Here is a 22,047-nt window from a genome sequence, read left to right as displayed (position 1 = left end):
CTTTTGTGGCACCGCCCCGGGTCATTACACATCCATAGCCAAGAGTTATCAATCATGCTCTCCAGTAATAATCTTGCCCGCCAGAAGCTTCGGTCTCCTAGCCATTATCTATGAAAGCATTTAAGGAATGTACTACTTCTCCCCCTCCTTTTCTGCTGGCAACTCTAAAAAACAAAAGAAATCTTTTTGAGTTGACACCTTTGAATGGCCACTCAATGAACTGTGGTAAGTTGAGGACTAAATGTAATTAGGCCAGGCTATAATCTGTTCGAAAACCATCATTTCATACTGAAAAAAAAAATTCTTACCTTTTTCTGATACCAGACGATAGCATCTGTTACTTTGGAGGCCATTCTCTGGCATTTATACCGAAGTCATTTTAGGCTGCAGAGAAAATAAAGACAACACGCAATTTTAAACTTTAAAATTTCAACTATGGCAAGTACGATGTTTTAGCTTAAATCGGGAGGGCCAATTAATCCGTCAAATGTTGTCAGCGACTATTTTAATATCATGTTTCCCTGAAAATAAGACCCTGTCTTTTTATTTTTCTTGCCACCAAAAAAAGGCACCAGGTCTTATTTTCGGGGGATGTCATCCACTGACTAACCTCACTTGCACGTGTCGCCCCCACTAGCCTCCTTTTTGCTGTCAGAGGCCTTCAGGAACTTCTTCTTCTGTGGCCGGCAAGGCCTGGATCGATCCAGAGCTTTGTTACCAGCTCCAAAGGCCTTCAGGAAAGCCTTGCTGGCTGCAGAAGAAATGGGCCGGCAAGGCAGGTGTCGGGGTGTGCTAGGCCTGGCTACAACTGTCCACAGGTAAGTAGTAGGGCAGCTCCACATACACCACCTCCCCACCCTAGCTTAATTTTTACCCATCCACTCTGGAGTGGGCGGGATCTTAATTAGGGCTTATTTTGTGGATAGGGCTTATATCAGGCGCACATGTTAAAAATCAAGCAAGGACTTACTTTCAGGGTAGGTCGTATTTTCAGGGAAACAGGATAGTTGTGACTACGACTATTTAATCCAAGTTCAAATGTGGTGAATGAAGCCAATTGTGTGGTACAATTCTACTTGTTTTTCTAGATGATGTTTATTGGGTTTCTATTTCACAATATTCTTCAAGGATGGAAACTAATCAAGGAGAGAAGCAGCCTGGAATTAAGGAGAAACTTCCTAATAGGGAGGACAATGAACCAGTGGAACGGCTTACCACCAGAAGTTGCACTGGAGGTTTTTAAGAAGAGACTAGACAGCCACTTGTCTGGAATGGTCTAGGGGTCTGTTGCTTGACCAGGGGTTGGACTAGAAGACCTCCAAGGTCCCTTCCAGCTCTCTTATTCCGTTCCACTCTTAATTCAGAATCCCCCTTTACTCTTTCTGGGGCGTTTGAGGTTTCTTCTTTCCAATTATGTCAACACAGTCAACTCCTTCTACTTCCTGTTCAGGAATGGAGAACTTCAGATCTCTGATGGGCTTCCAAAAAAAGCAAGTAACCATCTTCCTTTGCAATAAACAGCTGCATTGCTAAAAAAACAAGATCTGCACTGTCAATGAAACCTGGCTTGGAACCCTATCGAGATGAATGCCAGTCTCCTTATATCCTTTCTCCCCACAACAGCTCAGCTCCAACTCTTAGGCAGAAAATACACAAACGGTGATCAATAGGACAAGTACAATGGGAAGTAAAGGGCTACACCGAGGGTCCTTTGGTGGTCTCTGAGCTTGGTTGGTTTTCTTGCAGACATTTCATGACCCAACTAGGTAACATCATCAGTGCTGGGAGGGAGTGCTGTTTGCTATCAGTTAATCATTTATTTATTTATTATCATTCATTTACAGCCGTTATTTATTGAAATATACAGCAAACAGCACTCCTTACTAGCACACTGATGATGTTACCTAGTATGGTAATGAAATGTCTACAAGAAAACCAACAAGCTCAGAGAGCATCAAGGACCCCACAGTTGTTGTTCTCCTCCTCCTCAAACCCTCCTCCCTCCTAGCACTGATGACGTTACCTAGTTGGGTCATGAAATGTCCGCAGGAAAACAACCAAGCTCAGAGAGCCCCAAGGACCCCCTCAATCCTCCTCCTCAAACCCTCCTCCCTCCTAGCACTGATGACATTACCTAGTTGGGTCATCAAACGTCCGCAGGAAAACAAGCAAGCTTAGCGAATCACCAAGGACCCCTCATTTCAACCCAGAGCTACAAATGTTCCCCACGTATTTTCCTGGGATGCCCCATAAGCTTCCTTAAGACACCTGTGCAGTCCTAATGATTTCTGCTCTGCTAGAAAATAGGGATTCGGAGAGAAAAAAAAACCAGTGTGATTTTCTGGTTATTTGCGCCGTCTCCAATCTACATTTCGTGCCCGCAGAGAACGGCCTTCGGAAGGTGATTGAGTGGAGAGCTTCTGGCAAGAAGTCCCACTTATGTTCCCCAGGGCCTGTCTAAAGCATCACAAAAACATCACTTCCCCAGACACAAGATAACACATCACTACAGGGATGTGTGAACTACGAAAATGTAGAGTCTTCTTTAATAATCGGCTCAGGCTGTTCTTGGCGGCCTCCGTTCATCCCACAACTGGGGACGAGCTGAATTTTCATCCCGTGCAACCAACCCTCCCTCACATCCAAAATTTTTGTTTATGTACACTGAGAGCATTTGTACCAAAGACAAGTTCCTTGTGTGTCCAATCATACTTGGACAATAAAGAATTCTCTTCTCTTCTCTTCTCCCCTTCCCCTACTCCTACTCTAGTAAAAAATAAATTAAGGACCTGGGGAGCGCATTTCCATACCCAATTCTATTCTTAGAAAAGTACAAAAAACTAAACAAAACCCAGATTATCTATCAACCCAACCCACATTTTGCCGCCTCACCTTGCCAATGTAATTGTTCCCAAGCACACCTCCTTCGTTCTTTCTGTGTGTGTGTGTGCGCGCGTGCCGCAAGCAATTGAGGTCTCAAAGAGTTAGAAGCTAAAAATAATTTAAAAAGGCATCAGGAGGCTGGGAAGAAGTGGGTGAGCAACAGGTTGACTGCTCGGAGAATGGAGGAGAGGAAAAAGAAAATTTACTTTATAAGCAGCAGATGACACAGCTGCTAAGTATTTTATTTTGGAAAAAAAATAAGAACGCTGTGCAACTTGTGGGAATATTTATTCAGCGGTGCGCCGTGAATGTACAAGGCTAAATCAATGTTAGCATTAAGGAATTTCAAAATGTAGAGTAAGGAGCGAATTTTATACCGGGTATAAAGGACCAGGTTAGTTTACGATAGCAAAAACAAAAAAAAATCAGCAATCAGGTAGCATCTATTCCAATTATAGGCCGTCCTCAATTTAAAATGGTTTGTTGAGTGACCGTTCCAAGTTGCAACAGCACTGGGAAAAAGGGACTTACGACTGATTTTTCACACTTACGACCATTGCAGCCTCCCCGTGATGGTGTGATCAAAATTCAGGTACTTTGCAAATTGACTCGTATTTACGACGGTCGCAGATCCTGTGACCTTTGTTTGCGAACTTTTGACAAGCAAAGTCCATGGGGAAGCCAGACTTACTTAACAACCATGTTAACGAAGGCAGTGATTCACTCAATGACGGTGCAAGAGATGGTAAAATGGGGCAAAATTGACTTAACTCAGCAAGAGTTGGCTCAATTGCGGTGGTTAAGTTCAAGGACTGCCTGCCCCAATTCTGCCATCAGAATTTATTTCCAGGAAAGCCAGGTTCACTTAACGACCATATTACTAACTTAAGGATGGAAGTGATTCACTTAATGACAGTGGCAAGAAAGGTGATAAAATGGGGTTGTTCAACCGTGTTGAATAACTCATCCAATGCAGCGCTTTGCTTAGCAAATGTGACAAGAAAATGGAGCAAAACTCCCTTAACAACTCTTTCTGCTCAGCGGCGGAAATGTTGGGTTCCCTTTGCGATCGTAAGTCAAGGACCAGCCGCAAAACTTTTTTTAAAAACTTTATTAAACATTAAAAGATATATAGAGACTACAAAACATTTCGTTAAAAACTAAACCAAAAAAAATAACCCAAAAAACATATACATTTCTAATTACTTAGACAGTACGTTCTTATCAAACGATCTTCTAATACTTTTTTCATGAATCTGGTTAATACTCCTATTATAACCTCTTTGTATTTTCCCTTCCTTAACTATTTAGTTGCTGGTTTCTATCGTTTATCCACTTATATCAGGTTTCCCAAACTGTATAATATTCTGAGTCTTCCTTTTAATTTTTGGGTAAGTTTATCCATTTAAGTGCAATTGTAGACTTTCTGGATTATCAAGTTTTCCGTTGGCATCTGATCACACTTCCAACATTTTTTTCTAGTGCTATCCTTGCCGCTGTAATTATATGTAAAATTAAGTATTTTATTTCTGTTGTGTATTTATTTTGCATAAAACTTTCTGATTAAAAAAACATTGCCACTGTGTATTCTGAAATTATTTGCATGCAATATCCCGCAAAAACTATGCATTGTTATGTTTTGGGGATGATGTTCCCCAAACCAGTTCCTTCTGGATACGTGGAAATTGCAATTCCCATGTTTGTGGTGAGTCGTGGTTGCGGCTCATGCTGTTTGGGAAGTCTGGCATCGTAACTCAAGCTCCTGTCAAATCTTCAGGGTTGGGAGAAGCTGTTTCAGGTGGCGAAATCAGGAGTCAGCACAAAAACCTCTGGCACAGAAAGCCTTCCCTTTTGACAGCTGGATCCAAACATTCCTTTCCTTACCGCTAAAATCGCGCCCAGCCTTAAGGACACAAACACAACTCTTAACCGTTGCAGCCAAAGGTATCCGTATCCTACCACTTTTTTCCCTCAAAGAATTCCACCTGGCTGTGTAATACAACAAGTCGAAACTGACACCGGTAAATATAGCAATAGTGCTTAAGTCTTTTATGGGTAGTCCTCGCCTTACGAACAATGTTTTGGTCGCTAAGGGAGACATTAAGTGAGTTTGCGGCGTCCTGGGGGGCGTGTGAACCCTCCCTTCCTGCAACTTTCCAACAAGAAAAGTCAACAATTTCAGATTTTAACAGAGTTGGAAGGGACCTTAGAGGTCATCTAGTCTAACCCCAACCCCACCCCAAGCGGGAGACCCCGCAACCATTTCTGACAGACGGCAATCCAACCGTTTGGCTAATTGAACAACTGCAGTGATTCGCTTAACAAATGTGGCAGGAAAAGTCCCGAAATGGGGGCAAAACTCGCTGAAAAAATGTCTTGCTTAGCAACATCGACTTTGGTTGTAATTTATTGCGGCCGTAAGTCGAGGACTACCTGTTTTACAAAATGAAGAACTGCAAATAGAATTTCGCTACAGCTATGTGTCGGGTGCCGGGAAAATCAGGAGATTCAGGCAGTTCAAATGAATGTAAAGGCTTATTGCAAGCTTGAGTTCTCTACAAGAATCTGGCCAACTAACAGTCAAGGGAAATGAGGGGGAGATAAGAATAGAAAGGAATTCAGGGTGAGCTGGAGTTAGATTTCTTGTGGGTGCGCAGGGACTCGTGACTGATCACACGTTTGACCTCTCCCACCGTCTCAACCTGGACATCTCCTACACTATGTTGCTTATCTCCTAGGAGAGCTTAATATCAGTTAAGTACTGGTAGTCCTCGGTTTACAACAGTTCATTTAGTGACCGTTCAAAGTTACAGCATTGAAAAAAGTGACTTACGGCTGTTTTTCACACAACCGATGCAACATCCCAACACTCACACAGTTTATGTTTGGATGCCTGGCAACTGGTTCATATTTACGACGTTCGCAGGATTCCGGGGTCATGCAATCCACCTTTTGCGACCTTCAGACGAGCAAAGTTAATGGGCGAAGCCAGATTCACTTAACAACCAGGTTACTACCTTTTCAACTGCAGCCATTCACTTAACATGCGCCCTGCCCCCAGGCATGCATGTGTGACCCATGACCCCTGTGCATGCAATCCCTGCATGTGCCCCCCACCCTGCGCATGTGTGCCCCCCATGTGTGCGTCCCGCCCCTGCTCATGTATGTACAACCTCCGCATGCGCTCCGCGCCTCATGCATGCGTGGCAGAGCTGAGCTGGGGCAATGGCTCGTGTGCCCAAAGAGAGGGCTCTGTATGCCACCTCTGGCCACGCGTGCCATAGGTTCGCCATCACGGCCTTAGCCCATTACCCGTTTAATTTTTAGTTTACGGGCTGACAATGAATTCTGCACTGGTTTTTGGAGAGCACACAACCTTCTCAAAGACAACGGGCGTCTCTCTAATTTGTCCTTCCACTCAACAAAAGCCTCTCTTAATCTACGTGCAGCACCAAGATCAAATTGTTCTAAAAACAATTCATTTTTTTCCTAAAGTCACAAAGTTGGTACAACCGAATCCCTCCTCTATTTAAACATCAAGGGGTATTATTATTATTGTTATTGTTGTTATTATTGTTGTTGTTATTATTTCAGATGTTTAATTGCCTCCAACAATTCAACAATCCTGTTGACAAAGAGGTAGTAGTAGCCCCAGGGCTTTTCTCGGTAGCGTCAATTTCATTCCTAAAGATGGGTCATTTTAATACGGAATAAACCGATACGTAGCGCTGAATCCTGGGTTTTGTTTGCCTTACTCATACTCGCATGTATTAAGACAAACCCTTGGCCAAATAAAGGGAAAAGTCAAATGTTTACTCAAATGTTTGCAAACAATGAAAATGTTAGGATTTTTCATGCTTGTGTGAGCCGGCTGTTTGTGAAGAAGCCGTAAGCCCTCCACTTGCAACAGTCCGTTTAGTGACCGAAGTCAGCACGGAAGCAAAAGCGAGTGACTTATGACCGTCTTTCAAACTTAATGACCATCGCACCTCAGTCAGGCGATCAAAATGGAGGACGTTCGGGCGACCGAGTCCTATTTATGATTGTGGCAATGTCCCAGGGTCATTGACCAGCAAATTCGCCGGATTCATTTAAGAGCCACGTGACTGATCCACTGCGGCGATTCACTTAACAACTGTGGCCACGGACAGGTTGGAAAACGGGGCCAAAACTCGCTTAACAAACGTCTCGCTCAGCCACAGAAATTGTGTTCGTAAATTGAGGTCTATCTGTATTTCAAGAGGCACTGTTAACTTAATGCAAACTGAATTACCTTTCCATTCCTCTTTTTTTTTGTCTTGCAACTACATATAAGAGTCTATTCAAGATCTTATTTAGGAAACTGTATGGGGGGGAAAAAACCCAGAACAACAAGAGTTGGAAGGGACCATGGAGGTCTTCTAGTCCAACCCCTGCTCAAGCAGGAGACCGTATATAATTTCAGACAAATGGTTGTCCAGCCTCTTCTTAAAAACCTCCAGTGATGAGGAAGGAAGGAAGGAAGGAAGGAAGGAAGGAAGGAAGGAAGGAAGGAAGGAAGGAAGGAAGGAAGGAAGGGGAAGGGAGGAAAACAGAGTCTTGGAGGTCTTCTAGTCCAACCCCTGCTCAAGCAGGAGACCGTATATATTTTCAGACAAATGGCTGTCCAATCTCTTCATTAAAATCTTCTAGTGTTGGACCACCCACAATGTCTGAAGGCAAATTGTTCCACTGATTCATTGTTCTGACTGTCAGCAAATTTTTCTCCTTAGTTCACAGTCAGCTTTTTGGGTGAAAGCCACTCAAGGGTCGAGAAGGCTGTTCATCCCAAACGCTAGTTAGAAAAAAAGCACTTCCCATTTCTCCTCTGGTGTCCTTTGCCAGCTGTTCCATGAATAGCAGCATTTTGTCTGCACAAGTAACAGCTTTGTGAATTGATTCGAAACCATGATGCTAATTTCCCTGTTCTAAAATATTTTAAGTCTATCTCTCTAACCGTGTTCATTATACAGAGGATGCATCAATCATTCTCAGCTAACATTTTTCCTGTTCCCTTTATATTTATAAATTTATAAATAAAAATTTTGGATTATTAATGTTGTAATCAATTTGGACAACACAACACAGGGTAAAAAAATATTGTAAGAGAAACAAATAGTGTGTGGAGTTTTCAAGAATCTATAGCCTGAGTTACAGAAAAGCAAAGATGAATTTGAAAAACCATCCGGTGAGCACGATAGGCTGAGTTGAATGCAGAGAGAAGTTGTCCTTGATTTACAACAGTTTGTTTAGTGCAGGGATCGCCAACCTTTTGGACCTCAGGGACCACCAAATTCATAATTTTAAATCCCGTGGACCACTAATATGAATTTTGACTGACAGTGGCTTGCTGACGTTGGTGGGAAAGTCGGTCCCATGTTCCAGAGCTTGCAGTAGTCACAGGACTGGCCCTTTGGTCATCCCGGAGTAGCTGCTCCTCCACCTGAGTGCATCGGCCTGCCATGGACTGGAGGAGCAGCTGCTCCGGGGTGACCAAAGGGCCAGTCCTGTGACTCCTGCAAGCTCTGGAACATGGGACCGACTTTCCCACCACCATCAGCAAGCCACCTTGGGGGCAGATTTCCCGCCCCCGCCGTTGGTCTTACCCTCCAGTTCTAGCTCGCGTGGCTCTACTCAAGGTAAGGTTGCGCTCGGCTGAAGGGTGGGGGCCAGCGGGTGGGCGGGCCATGTGGGCAGTGCAGACTTGTGTTCCCACGCAGCCTGGATTAATTGCTTGGGGGGGTGCTTTGGGGTGGACATTTCTCTGCGGACCACCAAAATTTTCTCGTGGTCTACCACTGGTTTAGTGACTGTTCAGAGCTCCAAACCAGGGGTATCAAACTGCATTTCTTCAAGGGCCGATCGGCATTGTAGTTCTCAGGCCGGCCAGGAGGCAGGAGAAACGGGATGGATGCCTCCTGAGCACCCTGCTGGCCAAAACGGGGTGTGAAGGGACGTGAGGCCGCCCCATACCCCATTTTTGGCCTGGGCGGCCCTCTGCATCACCCAGCTGGCCAAAAGAGGCTGCGGGGGGTGCATGAGGGCCCCCCCTGTGCCCCATTTTCACCCTGGACAGCTTCCTTCAGAATCCTGCCAGCCAAAAATGGGCACGGGGGGCATGCTGCCAGAGATACCACAGGCCAGTCCTTTGCTATTTCCAGGCCGGCCCCGTGGGCCAGATTTAAGCACCCCATGGGCCACATCCGGTGTCAGGATTCCAGCAATTGCTCTAAATTAAATCATGACTCTTGAGCCAAACTTCAAAAAACTTCAAAGGATTTATTAGAGGCGACATACTGGCACTGCCCTGTATGAAGCCAACTCTTGCATACATAATTTACAGATCCTGTGACCCTGTTTCCCCCTTCTCCCCTGGATATGTCATAAATCAGATTCTCCAACTGAGCACCTTCACGGGCTGGGTGTCATCGTTCACTTTCTCCAATTAAATATATTCGCGGGCAAAAGCTCTGGTATTTTATTTACAGACTTTTAAAGAGAAGAGTTGGAATGTACTTCCGCTTTCAAACTGCTGCACTGCTCTTCCAGATTTCCTTCCTCCCTGCTTCCTTTTTTTTTATAGGAATATGTTATGAGTTGACATCCAGCCCACAGGCCTTAAGTTTGACACCCCTGCTCTAACGGCACTGAAAAAAGTGATTTATAACCGTTTTACAACCATTGCAGCATCCCCTTGGTCATGTGATCAAAATTCAGATGCTTGGCCATTGCTTCATATTTATTTATGATGGCTGCCTTTGTCTTGGGAGCTGGCTTGTGATGACCCATGGCATGGCACAAAAGCAACAAAGTCACAAAAGTAAGTAAAGTCCCTTCAATTCCTCCAACTTGCCCTCCAATGTCCAGTTATCATTGGCTGGAGAAAAAACTCCTCCAAAAACAGTCTTTAAAGGGAAGAAATTCAGTCTGAACCCAAAGTACATATCAATTATAAATAAAAACCAACACAAACCACGCTGCAGCAATTAACGAGACAGGGCAGGATAAATCAGGGCAGACTTCAAAAGATAACAAAACACACACAGTTGGGAGGATGCCAGAACCCAGATAAGAGGTGACAAACAAAGATAATTCACGCTTTGCTTCCAGCAAGGTGCTGTGCGCAAATGCTCTTTTTAAATCCTTTTTTCCCAGCTGCAGCTAATGAAGGGAATCAGGGCCTTTTTCTCCCCCATAACCCATGTTGCTCCCTTATCCATTCCTCCCTGCATGCCCTAGGATGAAGGGGGGGCTGGGTCTTCCTCTGAATGCCCAGCGCAACAGTGCCCTTCCCCAGTTTCCTCCACAGCTACTGGAGCCACACTCCCAGTCCCTGTCAGCTGCTCGACCTCCCCCTCGGAATCATATTCCAACAGGGGCATGACAGGGGTCATGCGATTCCCCTTTTGCGACCTTCTGGCCAACAAAGATTACTTCCACAACCATGCGGCTCACTTAACAACTGTAGCGTTTCACTGAACAACCGAGCCAAGAAAATTTGCAAAATGGGGGCAACTGTCGCTTAACAAATGTCTTGCTCAGCGACAGACACATTGGGCTTCATTGCGGTTGCAAGTCAAGGACTACCTATATCTGTGATGGGGAACCTACGGCATGCATGCTGGAAGTGGCACGCAGAGCCTGTTCTGCCAGCACGCGAAAGGTTGCCTGGAAGAGCCCCACTGCGCATGCAAACCCGCCCTTCACCAGCCAGCTGATTGTTGGGTATCTGGCGTGCATGTGGGGGGGGCGTGGGGGCCATGCACGCATGCACAGAGACGTGAGGGACGTGGCAGGGGTCACACATGCATGCGCAGGGGGCGTTCCCCCCTGTACGCATTGACTTTTGGGTGCTGGCAAGTGAGCACGTGCGAGAACAAACACACAATTTTTAGCACAGGAGCCAAAAAAGGTTAGCCACCACTGACCTATATATTTGTTCTAAAAAGCTGTGGATCCCTGAAGGTTCATTATTAAATACACATTTTTTTCCCCGTCACTAAAATTCAAATTATGGCCAACTCTCCCTTCTAAGCCCGACCCTCAAGTCAAAAATGAATTCCAAGCTATCTGGCTTCTAACACAAAAATATTTACCTTGTTTTATATATATATATATATAAATTGAATTTCTTTGGTTAAGATTTACCGTGTTTATTAGTGCGTTAAGTAAACACATTTCATTTTTTGTTACCACTTTTTCAAGTGAAGCTTTTTCGAACAGCCTACGGAATCCGTTCTAAATATAAATAACACGCAAATAGCTCTCCTTCTTGTATGGTATCCAAAACCTGCTTTCAGATTATAAAATGTTGCCAAACCAGCCACAACGGTGTCCAAATAAGAATTCAGATTTTTATTGCAAAACTATCTGCAATAACAATTTTTTTTTTGTCTCATTCGGGACATATTTTCGTGGTAATATATTGGCAACCTTCCTCGTACAAGAACTGGGTTTGGCTAAAAAAGCTGAAATGTCAGGTCATAAATTATATAGTCATAGACAAGGGATTCCATTCTCCCTTCACGTAATCCTTGTTTTTTAGGAAATTCTGGCCAGCCCTTTTTTGCCTGCCGCCACCCTGGAAAACACACACAATAATATTTTCCCACAGTGCCTGAAATGGTTTAAGAAACGCCACAAGAAAAATAATAATCAATGGGGTAATGTACGTTGAAGTCAAAAAAAGGGATGATGACTACAACCGGAATTTCTATATATAACTATTATTTTTAGAAAGAAACGTTCCAATAACTTACTGTCCCCCAACACTTAATTCTTCCTGGAAAAACAAGCTCCTCTCGGATTGCCAAAATCCAACTCACACACAGTTCAATTGCTCGAGTGTTCCTACACATCAGGACTCAAAAGGATGGAACTATGGCTCCCATGGGTCATTGACATCTTGACATGGCTAACATGCAATGGCCAACTTGCCAGAGGAACAAGAGTTACACTAGTATGAAAGAAATAGTGGAATAGAATCATTGAAGAAAGGATGCCAAAGGAGCGACAGAATGAAATGTGAATCACTTAATGAACTGTCATAAGTCAAAAACTGACTTTAGATATGAAGATCATATCTCAATCTGAGAGAGTAGAGTAGAGTAGAGTAGAGTAGAATGGAAAAAAATGGAATGGAAGAGATATTGGAAAGAATAGAATAGAATAGAATAGAATAGAATAGAATAGAAGAGAAGAGAAGAGAAGAGAAGAGAAGAGAAGAGAAGAGAAGAGAAAATATGGAATAGAATAAAAAATATAAGAGAAAAGAAGAGTGGAGAATAGAGTAGAGTAGAGTAGAACAGAATAGATATTGGAATGAATAGAATAGAACAGAACAAAACAGAACAGAAAATATGGAAAAGAAGAGAAGAGAAAATATGGAATACAATAAAAAAATATGGAAGAGAAGAATGGAATATAGAATAGAAAAGAAAATATGGAATAGAATAAAAATATGGAATAGAATAGAATAAGGATTAGAAATAGCAATAGCAATAAGCTGGAAGGGACCTTGAGGTCTTCTCGTCCAGCCTTCCTACTCAAGCAGGAGAACCTATACCATTTTAGTGACTGTCTAAACTCTTCTTAAAAGCCTCCAGTGATGGAGCAGCCACAACTTCTGGTGGCAAGCTGTTCCACCGGTTAACTGTCCTCACTGTTAGGAAGTTTCTGCTCAATTGCTTCTCTCTTTTGATTACTTTCCATCCATCGTTTCTTGTCCTGCCTTCTGGTGGTATGGAATTATATAGAGTGAGGGGCAACTGACACAAATGAACAAAAAAATAAATAAAAGCCAGCAGAAATCGATAGTTTTTCAGTCAAAATTCCTCCTTGAACCAGAATAGAAAGAGAGAGGAGGGGAAAAAATGTTGACTGTTTGAATTCTTTGCTTTATAAAGGTCAAAAAACAAGAATGTGAAGACGTTTTAAATTCCTGAAGATCTCATTTCTGGAATTAAAGGAGCAGAAAAAGCCCAAATAAGATAAAATCCATCGAACAAGGTTCCCCATAAAGTAAAAACTAAGGGGAGGTATGAAATTAATGGAAGGAAGTAGAAATTATTGATTTTAGTAAAAGAGCTCTCAGAACTTTGTTGTAAGCAATGCTACAGATCCATTATTTAAGGTATTGGATTTGTCTCGTTTCCAGCCTTCGCCACATGTTCAGAGGTTGTGGGAGCTTCATCCCTGGAAGCTTTTGAGAAGAGACTGGCCTACCGTCTGTCCAAAATGGTATAGGGTCTCTGCTTGGGCCGGGAGGGAGGGGTTGGACTAGATGACCTACAAGGTCCCTTCCAACTCTGTTAATCTGTATCTATTATTGAATGAACTACAGCAATGGTTCTCAATCTCAGGGAGGTTGAATTGAGGGAATTCTGGGAGCTGTCATATACGTGGGTCTAGGCATAAATTTGTATTTATTTTGTCATGTTTATGAAGTATATATTGGAAACTAGCTCGATACCCGTGCTTTCACTACAAAACTATGTGGTCAGGCTTAGTTTTTGGGGAGGAAAATAAGGGGGGAAAATTGTGCCTCTGCCTACCAGCATCCATCGGTATTCATCTGGCTAGCGTCCTGTTAGTGTGTGAGAGTTGAGGGCTGTTTGGAAACTGAAACATTTGTTTGCTGTGTGAGCAAGGAGATAGCAAGGAGCCTGGGCGTGGCTTAGCTCAACTGTTCTATACAAAAGCTGCTTGCTGCTGTGAAACTAAAATTGAAACTCCTCTCCTCTGCTTGTGTTTTGCATTTGGGAGAGATTTCTTTTCAGGTGGGGAGGGGTAGTAGAACTCCCTAGCATCAGAGCAGGTTAATAATAATAATATAATAATATATTAGTATTAATATAATACTAAAGCTCTGATGGTCATTTCAAAAAATCCTTTCTTAGTGAGCCTAGGAGCCAAGAGGAACATACGTGCCCAATTTCAAGTTTGTAGGCTTTACGGTTCTGGAGATTTTGTGATGATGCGTGAGGGGTATTTCACTTTTTTAAAAAAGATAGACAGACAGACATAGAGACATATATGCACTGTATGCAACGAAATTTCATTTTAATGTACGCCAGTGAATAGATAGTGGTATTTCGCTTTGATATATAAAAGAAGAGAAGATGATAGATAGATAGATAGATAGATAGATAGATAGATAGATAGATAGATAGATAGATAGATAGACAGACAGACAGACAGACAGACAGATAGATATGATAGAGGTATTTCACTTTTATGTATAAAAGATTATAGATAGATAGATAGATAGATAGATAGATAGATAGATAGATAGATAGATAGATAAAAGCGAAATACCTCTATCATCTATAAGAGAAGATTATAGATACATAGAGATATATATATGCACTGTACGCCAATTAGTCTACATTCAAAGGGACAATAAAGTTATTATAAGTCTAAAATTTGTGTTGCTAACCAAAAGTTATTTGCAGATGACACAACAGTGATTGGTCTCATTCAAGATGACAAATCCACAAACAGACAGGAGATTGTACAACTTGCCTCGTGGTGTGACCGGAACAATCTGGAACCGAACACACTCAAAACTGTAGAAATGGTGGTAGACTCCCATACTACCACCTCTTACAATACTGGACAACACAGTATCAACAGTAGAGACCTTCAAATTTCTAGGTTCTATCGTATCACAAGACCTAAAATGGACACCTAACATCAAATATGTCATCAAAAAAGCACAACAAAGAATGTTCTTCCTGCGCCAACTCAGAAAGCTCAAACTGCCCAAGGAGCTGCTGATCCAGTTCTACAGAGGAATTATGGAGTCTATCATCTGCACCTCTATAACTATCTGGTTTGGTTCTGCAACCCAACAGGACAGACACAGACTTCAGAGAGTAATTAGGACTGCAGAAAAAAACAATTACCACCAACCTCCCTTCCATGGAGGACCTGTATATTGCACCCTGAGTCAAAAAGAGGGCTGTGAAAATATTTACGGACTCCTCACATCCTGGACATAAACTGCTTCAACTCCTTCCCTCAAAACGACGCTATAGAGCACTGCACACCAGAACAACTAGACACAAGGAGAGTTTTTTTCCCCCAAACGCCATCACTCTGCTAAACAAATAATTCCCTCCACACTGTCCAACTATTTACAAACTCTGCACTACTATTATTATTAATCTTCTCACCAATCCTTATCACCCATCCCCTCCCACTTGTGACTGTATGACTAACTTGCTTGTATCCTTACGATTTATATTGAGTGTTTCCTAGTATGATTTGATTGCTTATTGTATCCTATGACTATTAAGTGTTGTACCTGATGATTCTTGACTCTTGATGAATGCATCTTTTCTTTTATATACACTGAGAGTCTATGCACCAAAGACAAATGCTTTGTGTGTCCAATCACACTTGGCCAATAAAGAATTCTATTCTATTCTGTTCTATCCTCCATTCAATTCTACTCTACTCTACTCTACTCTACTCTACTCTACTCTACTCTGTGAGATTCCTTCCTTCCTTCCTCATCACTGAAGGTTTTTAAGAAAAGACTGGACAATCCAAAATGTATGTTGCTGAGTGAGACATTTGCTAAACGAGCTTTGTTCCACTTTATGATGCTTCTTGTCAAATGTGTTAAGTAAATCATTGCCATTGTTCAGTTAGTCACACGGTCCTTCAAGTGAATCTGGCTTCCCGTTGACTTTGCTTGTCAGAAGGTTGCAAAAGGGGATCGTGTGACCTCGGGGTTCCTACAACCGTCATAAATATGAGTCAATTGCCAAGCATCCGAATTTTGATCACATGACTACGGGGACGCTGCAGATGGTTGTAAGCGTGAAAAACAGTCGTTAAGTCACATTTTTGGTGCCGCTGTAATTTTGAAGGGTCGGTCGCTAAATGAACAATATTCAGATGGCCACTCGTTCATATTTATGATGCTCGCATCCCCTTTTACAATCTTCTGATGAGTGAAGTCAATGGGGAAGCCGGATTCGCTGAACGGCCGCCTTCCTGACTGAACAAGTGGAGTGATTCACTTAACAACGGAGGCAAGAACGGTCATCAAACGGGGTCAAAGTCCACTTAACGAAGGTCTCCCTGAGCTACAGAAATGTCATGCTGAATGGTGGTCACATGTTGAGGATGTGTAGAAGAAACGTGAAGATGGAAAGAGCCACTACGTTCCCTTGAAGTTTTGATCCGCAGCAGTTACAAATTTGTATTTGTTGGTCAGAATATGCAACAAAGAAGCACGAAGAAAAAAAACCCAGAGTGATGTGGGGGAAAGGGTGGAAGAAGGGAAACAGGAAAAAGTGTAGTATTAAAAAGAAAAAGAACGAAAAAACATTGACTTCCAACTCTTTTTGGGGCAGTAGAATAATATACCACCTCAACTTTTACATGCTATGATAAAGTAGCCATTTCTATAACAACAAAGCAACAAACTAAATAGCGAAGCCCAAGCTTCATTTTTTTTCCACCTCAAGCACAAAGTCCAGAAGTGGTTTCCCGGTTACTAAAATGGTTGAATTGTAAATAGCAAAGCGGTTTTACCAATTTTGTAAAAGCCAAATTAATTAGGGACGCAGCGGCTCAGTGGCTAAGACGCTGAGCTTGTCGATCGGCGGTTAGAATCCATAGCGCCACGTCACGGAATGAGCTCCCGTTACTTGTCCCAGCTTCTGCCAACCTAGCAGTTCGAAAGAATGTAAAAAATGCAAGTAGAAAAATAGAGACTCCTTTGGTGGGAAGGGAACAGCGTTCCTTGCGCCTTCGGCGTTTAGTCATGCCGGCCACATAACCATGTCTTTGGACAGTGCTGGCTCTTCAGCTTTGTAACCTAAAGCCAGAAACGATTAGCATGTATGTGCGAGGGGAACCTTTACTTTTATCTTAAATTAATTGTATTTTTTAATTCAATCAAATCAGACAATTTAGCCATCTCTGCCAGCTCCCATCAAATTTTGCAGCCATTTTTTTCCATGGTGGGAATCAAAGCATCTTTCCATTTTTTTGTGCACAGAGTATATTCTTGCTGCTGTCGGCATACACAACATCAATATTGGGAGCAGGATTCACATCTTAATACAGAAGGGAATATAAAGATATAACCAGAGACTTTTCTATCAGGGCGTAATGGACAGATAATTTTTGGGGGGGAAAGAATTTGGAACTGTGATGTTATTTTTGCTGACAAGCAGCGAGGAGTTTTGATTTGCATAAGTAGTTTCTTTTCTGAGAAAAGAAAAATCGGTCTAGGGAGGATGACACTATGGGGATTGCCCCAAAAGGATGACAGTGAAGAGGTGTGGATGGTAACAAAACGGTAGAGAAAAATCTAAGGAGGAAATTCTCCAACCGCAGAAGAAATAGAGCTTCTAAGAAGCCCGGTCCAGGGGAAGGAGGAAATGAGAGCGTTAAAGATGGAGGGGGAGAGAAGGGGAAGAGACTTAAGCAGCTGGGGATGAAAGGATGGGAACAGTCCTTCCATCAGGACAAAAAGAGGGGAAGAAAGAGGGAGCAAGAGGGGAACTTGGGGTGAGCAGGGGTAGAAGGGTTGAAAACTGGCAAAGTGTAAATGTGTCGAGCTTTTAATTTTGTAAAGAAAAAAAACAATCTTCAAGGAGAAAGGAGGAGGAGGAGGAAGAGGAGAAAGAAGAGGGAAGAAGAGAAAGAAGAAAAAGAGGAAGGGGAGAAGGAAGAAGAGAAAGAAGAGGAACACAAAATGTCCAGAACCATAAAGCCTACAAACTTGAAATTTGGCCCGTATCTTCCCCTTGGCTTCTAGGTGCTCACTAAGAAAAGGATTTTTTGGACTGACCATCAGAGCATTTAGAGTTTTTCCTATATTATTATTATCACGTTCTGATGCTAAGGAGTTCTACTCCCCCTCCCCACCTGGAAAGAAATGCAAAACACAGAGGAGTTTCAGTTTCAGAGCACCAACCAGCTTTAGTACAGAACAGTTGAACTAAGCCACGCCCAGGCTCCTCTCTGTCTCCTCCTTCCTCATACAGCAAATACTCTTTCACTTTCCAAACAGCCCTCAACTCTCTCATACACTGACTGGATGCTAGCCAGATAAATACTGATGGATGCTGGTAGGCAGAGGCACAATTTCCCCCCCCCCTTATTTTCCTCCCCAAAAACTAAGCCCGATCACATAGTTTTGCAGCAAAGCACAGTTATCCAGCTAGTTATATTTAAAATTCCCCAGAAGAAGAATTATGCATTCTGCCAGGCCTGTTAGCCTTAAGATGCTGTATTTCTGCTTTGCAGAATTTCACATTTCCTTTGGTTAAAAGCTTTTTAACCACTATTTAAAAACTATTCCACCGGTCCAGCTTATAAGCATCCTGGCAAAATAAATAAATAAAATTGAGCTCCTTTTTCAGCGTTGGCTCTGTTGAAGCTTTGGTCTACTGAGATCGGGTTTCTAGATGACTTGTGATGGTTTCTCTTTTGCTCTGCAGTAACCAGAGGAAACCTTACCTGGCCCTCAAACTTTTTGAAAAGTTTCTGGAGACTGCAGCTTTTTGCCAGTTTCTTTTTTCTTTTTGCCCCAAGTTTGATTTCTGATCTTTTCAAAGCACTAAAAGTTAGGACAACAAGCAACGGATGGAAACTCATCAAAGGAGAGAAGCAAAAAGGTTCTCTCTCACGGCAGACTAACAAGTCCATCCCAAGGACTGGCCCATAGATTACCACTGCTCTCCTCTCCTCTGCGTATCAGGCACTGGAGCCAACTGTTCCTCCTCTTCCTCATCAGCCACCTCCAGACCTGGTTCTTCCATCCCAAGGACCGGCCCATAGATTTCCACTGCTCTCCTTTGCTTTCTGCACATCAGGCACTGGACCCAGCTGTTCCTCATCAGCAACCTCCAGATCTGGGGGCTGTTGACTCTCCACCTGAGGGCTGATGGATGGCCCAGGCTCTGCCTCTCTCTCTCTCTCCAGGTTGCCTGGATGCTGACCCTGACGCCCACACCTCCTCCTCATCCTCCTCCAATTTGGCCGCTGGAGGGTCAAAGAAGTTGTGCGTCCTCCATCACTGGAGGATTTTTAAGAGGAGACTGGATAACCATTTCCTCCAAGGTTCCCCTCCACCTCTGTCACTCTGCTACTCTTAGGGGAGTGGGCTTTTCCTCACGTCTCTAGAGCTCACTTCTCTCATGTTGATCTTACCTACAAGGATAATCCTAAGAGGAGTTCCCAGCAAGCGTCACTCTCAGAGTCATGGACGTTACTCCCACCAGACGAAAGATGGGGGGGATTCAATAACCTCTTCTCCCTCAGCATCTGAAGATCAAGACAGACACCCCAAGATAGATTACCCTCCTTTTAAAACATACGTAAGGTAAAGGTTCCCCTCGCACATACATGCTAGTCATTTCTGGCACTAGGAGGCAGTGCTCATCTCCATCACAAAGCTGAAGAGCCAGCACTGTCCAAAAACATCTCCGTGGTCATGTGGCCAGCATGACTAAACGCCTTCAAAAGCGCACGCAACGCTCTTCCCTTCCCACCAAAGGGGTCCCTATTTTTCTACTTGCATTTTTTAACATGCTTTTGAACTGCTAGGTTGGCAGAAGCTGAGACAAGCAACAGGAGCTCACTCCGTGATGCGGCGCTAGGGATTCAAACCGCCGAACTGCCGACCTTTCGGATCGACAAGCTCAGTGTCTTAGTCATTCAGCCACCGTGTCCCTTAAAACCAATAAAGCTTGAAAATTCCACCTTTCGACAGATGGCCTGGCACTCACCCTGAAAAGGAGCTTCCAGGCCAGGCCCAATGGAGGTATGACACAGGAGGAATCACCCAACATCTTGCTTAACCTGCTTCCTGAAATAACCCCCGTCCTGCCTTCACCCAAAACAGGCCATGTTTGCATAATCATAATTACCATTTTCCTCCCGTGGGTCCTTACTCCTGATCGTTGCCGTTAGTTCCATTTTGCTATCTCTCTCTTTTTTTTAAAAAAAAAAAAAATCTGAATTACAGAGGTGGGAATGATAGGGTGCCAAAAACACAAGTGGTTCACTCAGTCAATCAAACCAGGAGGAAGCAGCAACCTGGTGGATTTTCCACCGGGATCTACCTGTCTCACTTGCTTAGCATGCTGGAACAAACCTGGATTACGCTGGGGCTGCTTCTCTGAGCAGGAATTCAGGCAGGTAGTCAGGGCCAGCACCAAGGAGGATGGTGCCCAACCGGGAGTGCCAACACAATTGCAGAGAAGGTGCTGGGGGGGGGGAGGTTGCTGACTGCTCCCCCCATTCCATCTCCCTGCAAGGGGGCACAGATGAGAACCTCCTTGGGGGGGGGGGCTGGAGCCCCCTCCTGACCTTCGCATCCCTTCCCACCTGCCTGCAAGGAGGCAAAGCAACAGAGATCCCTTTCTGGTGGGGAGGCAGAGCCCCTTCCTCACCTGGGCCTTCACTTCCTGCCTCCCTGCAAGGGGGCAAAGCAACCCTTTTTGGGAGGGGGGGGGCTCCTGATCATTGTGACAAGGTAGTTGCAGAGAAGCTGCTAGCGGGGGTCCTGACTGTGCCTGCCCCCCATTCCACCTCCCTTCAAGGGGGCAAAGCAGCTGAGAATTCCTTACTAAGGGCTCCTGGAGACCCCCCCCCCACCTGTGCCCTCCCCTCCTACCTCCCTGCAAGGGGCCCAGGCAGCCGAGATCTCTTTCCTGGAGGCCCCCCCCCATCTTTGCATCCCCTCCTGCCTCCCCACAAGGGGGCAAGGAAGCCCAGAGCCCCTTCTAGGAGGAGGGGGCAGAGCCCCCTTTGCTGAACCCCTGCAACCCACCTGCCTGCGAGGGGACCAAGCAGCCGAGACCCAGTCCTAGGGGGCGCCCAGGGCCCCCTCCTCACTTGTGGCCTCCCTCCTCCCTCCTTGCACGGGGGCAAAGCAACAGACCCTTTTCTAGGGGGAGTTAAGAGCCCCCTTCACATCCTCCCTCCCCGCAAGGGGGCAAGACAGCCGAGACCCCCTTTTGGGGGTGGGGGAGAATCCTGAGCCCCTGCATCGCACCTCCCGGGGGAAACCAAGCAGTCGAGATCCAGCCCTAAGGAGGTGCCCAGAGTCCCCTCCTCACCTGTGCCCTCCTCCCCTCCTTGAAAGAGGGCAAAGCAACGGAGACCCCTTTCTGGGGGGGGCGCTCTCCCTGCAAGGGGGGGAAGGAAGTCCAGAACCCCCCCTTTTGGGGGGAAGCGGGGGCAGAGCCCCATCTGCTGAACCCCTGCAACCCACCTGCCTGCAGGATGGCGACCAAGCAGCCGAGATCCATTTCTGGGGGGGCGGGCATGCAGTCCCCCCAGCCACGTCGTGCCGTCCTTCCAAGGACAAACCCACCCACCCCTCATCCCACGACCTCCCCCGCACCCTTCCCTGGCTTTGCATCCCCGCGCACGTGCGGCGCCTCCTCCTCCTCCCCTCCCTCAACTAGCCCCTTCCCCTCCCAGCTGCAAGGCAACGGGGTGGGGGGCACTCACCGGTTTTTCGCAGGCTGGCAGGCAGGAGGGCGGGCGGAGGAAGACTTTCCCCCACCACCACCAAATAAAAGAATTTTTCTCTGCAGAGCCGGGAAGGGGCAGCAGCGGGAGCGGCGCGGGCTCCAGGGCTGGCGTGGGGGTGCGCGCGCTCCCGAGGCGGGGGGAGGAGAGAGAGAGAGAGAGAGAGGGAGCGGGGAGGAAAGGCAGCAGCAGCAGCAGCAACAGCGCGCCGCCGTGGAAGGACGGCGCGCCAATCTGGGCTCTCTGGTCGCCCCGCCCCCTTCCTCCACCTTCAGGGGGCGGGGCGAAAGGAGGGCCCCGCCTCCCACTCCCGGGCGCCCGCGAGGCTCGAAAACTCCTCCTTCTCACGTGGTCTGAAAGTTCCTCCCCCCCCTCCTCCTTCTCTGATTGGGCGAAAAATTCGGAGAGGGAGGGAGGTGGCTTGGCTTGGCTGGCTGGGCTTGATTGACGGACGGGATCCCGTGAGGCGGAGGGAAATGACAGCTCCGGCGACGGCGGGGAGGTGGGGGGCGGGGGGATGGAGGGGGCGGACTTCAAGGAAAACGACTCTGATAGGCAGCCGGGCTTGTCGAATAGGGATGGAGGGAGAGGGGAGGCGGCACGCGGGATTGACGGACAGCACTCCCAGCCAATGAG

The 22,047-nt window shown here is 45.3% G+C and overlaps 1 protein-coding gene across 2 annotated transcripts in view; it reads right to left on the bottom strand.

The window, feature by feature from the left end:
- Window positions 1-21,656, bottom strand: part of PHTF2 (putative homeodomain transcription factor 2) — a 66,154-nt gene extending 44,498 nt beyond the window's left edge. Inside the window, exons 1-2 of one of the 2 annotated variants that reach the window (XM_026677163.2) lie at window positions 21,391-21,656; window positions 309-384 (exon numbers count right to left, since the gene is read on the bottom strand). In XM_026677163.2, the coding sequence (XP_026532948.1) occupies window positions 309-353 (45 nt within the window). In that variant the 5' untranslated portion in view covers window positions 354-384; window positions 21,391-21,656. Of the gene's footprint in view, window positions 1-308; window positions 385-1,215; window positions 1,239-21,390 lie in introns of those variants that run through there. The other variant, XM_087967819.1, reaches the window with a different exon arrangement.
- Between the last annotated feature and the right edge of the window lie 391 nt (window positions 21,657-22,047).

The sequence above is a fragment of the Notechis scutatus genome, chromosome 6 (assembly GCF_049901735.1).
Source record: "Notechis scutatus isolate UNSWTSFEM ecotype Mainland chromosome 6, rNotScu1.2, whole genome shotgun sequence".
In the NCBI taxonomy this organism is placed as follows: Eukaryota; Metazoa; Chordata; class Lepidosauria; order Squamata; family Elapidae; genus Notechis; species Notechis scutatus.
The sequence above is the reverse complement of the archived record's forward strand: the minus strand, read 5'-3'. Positions and strand labels throughout refer to the sequence as shown.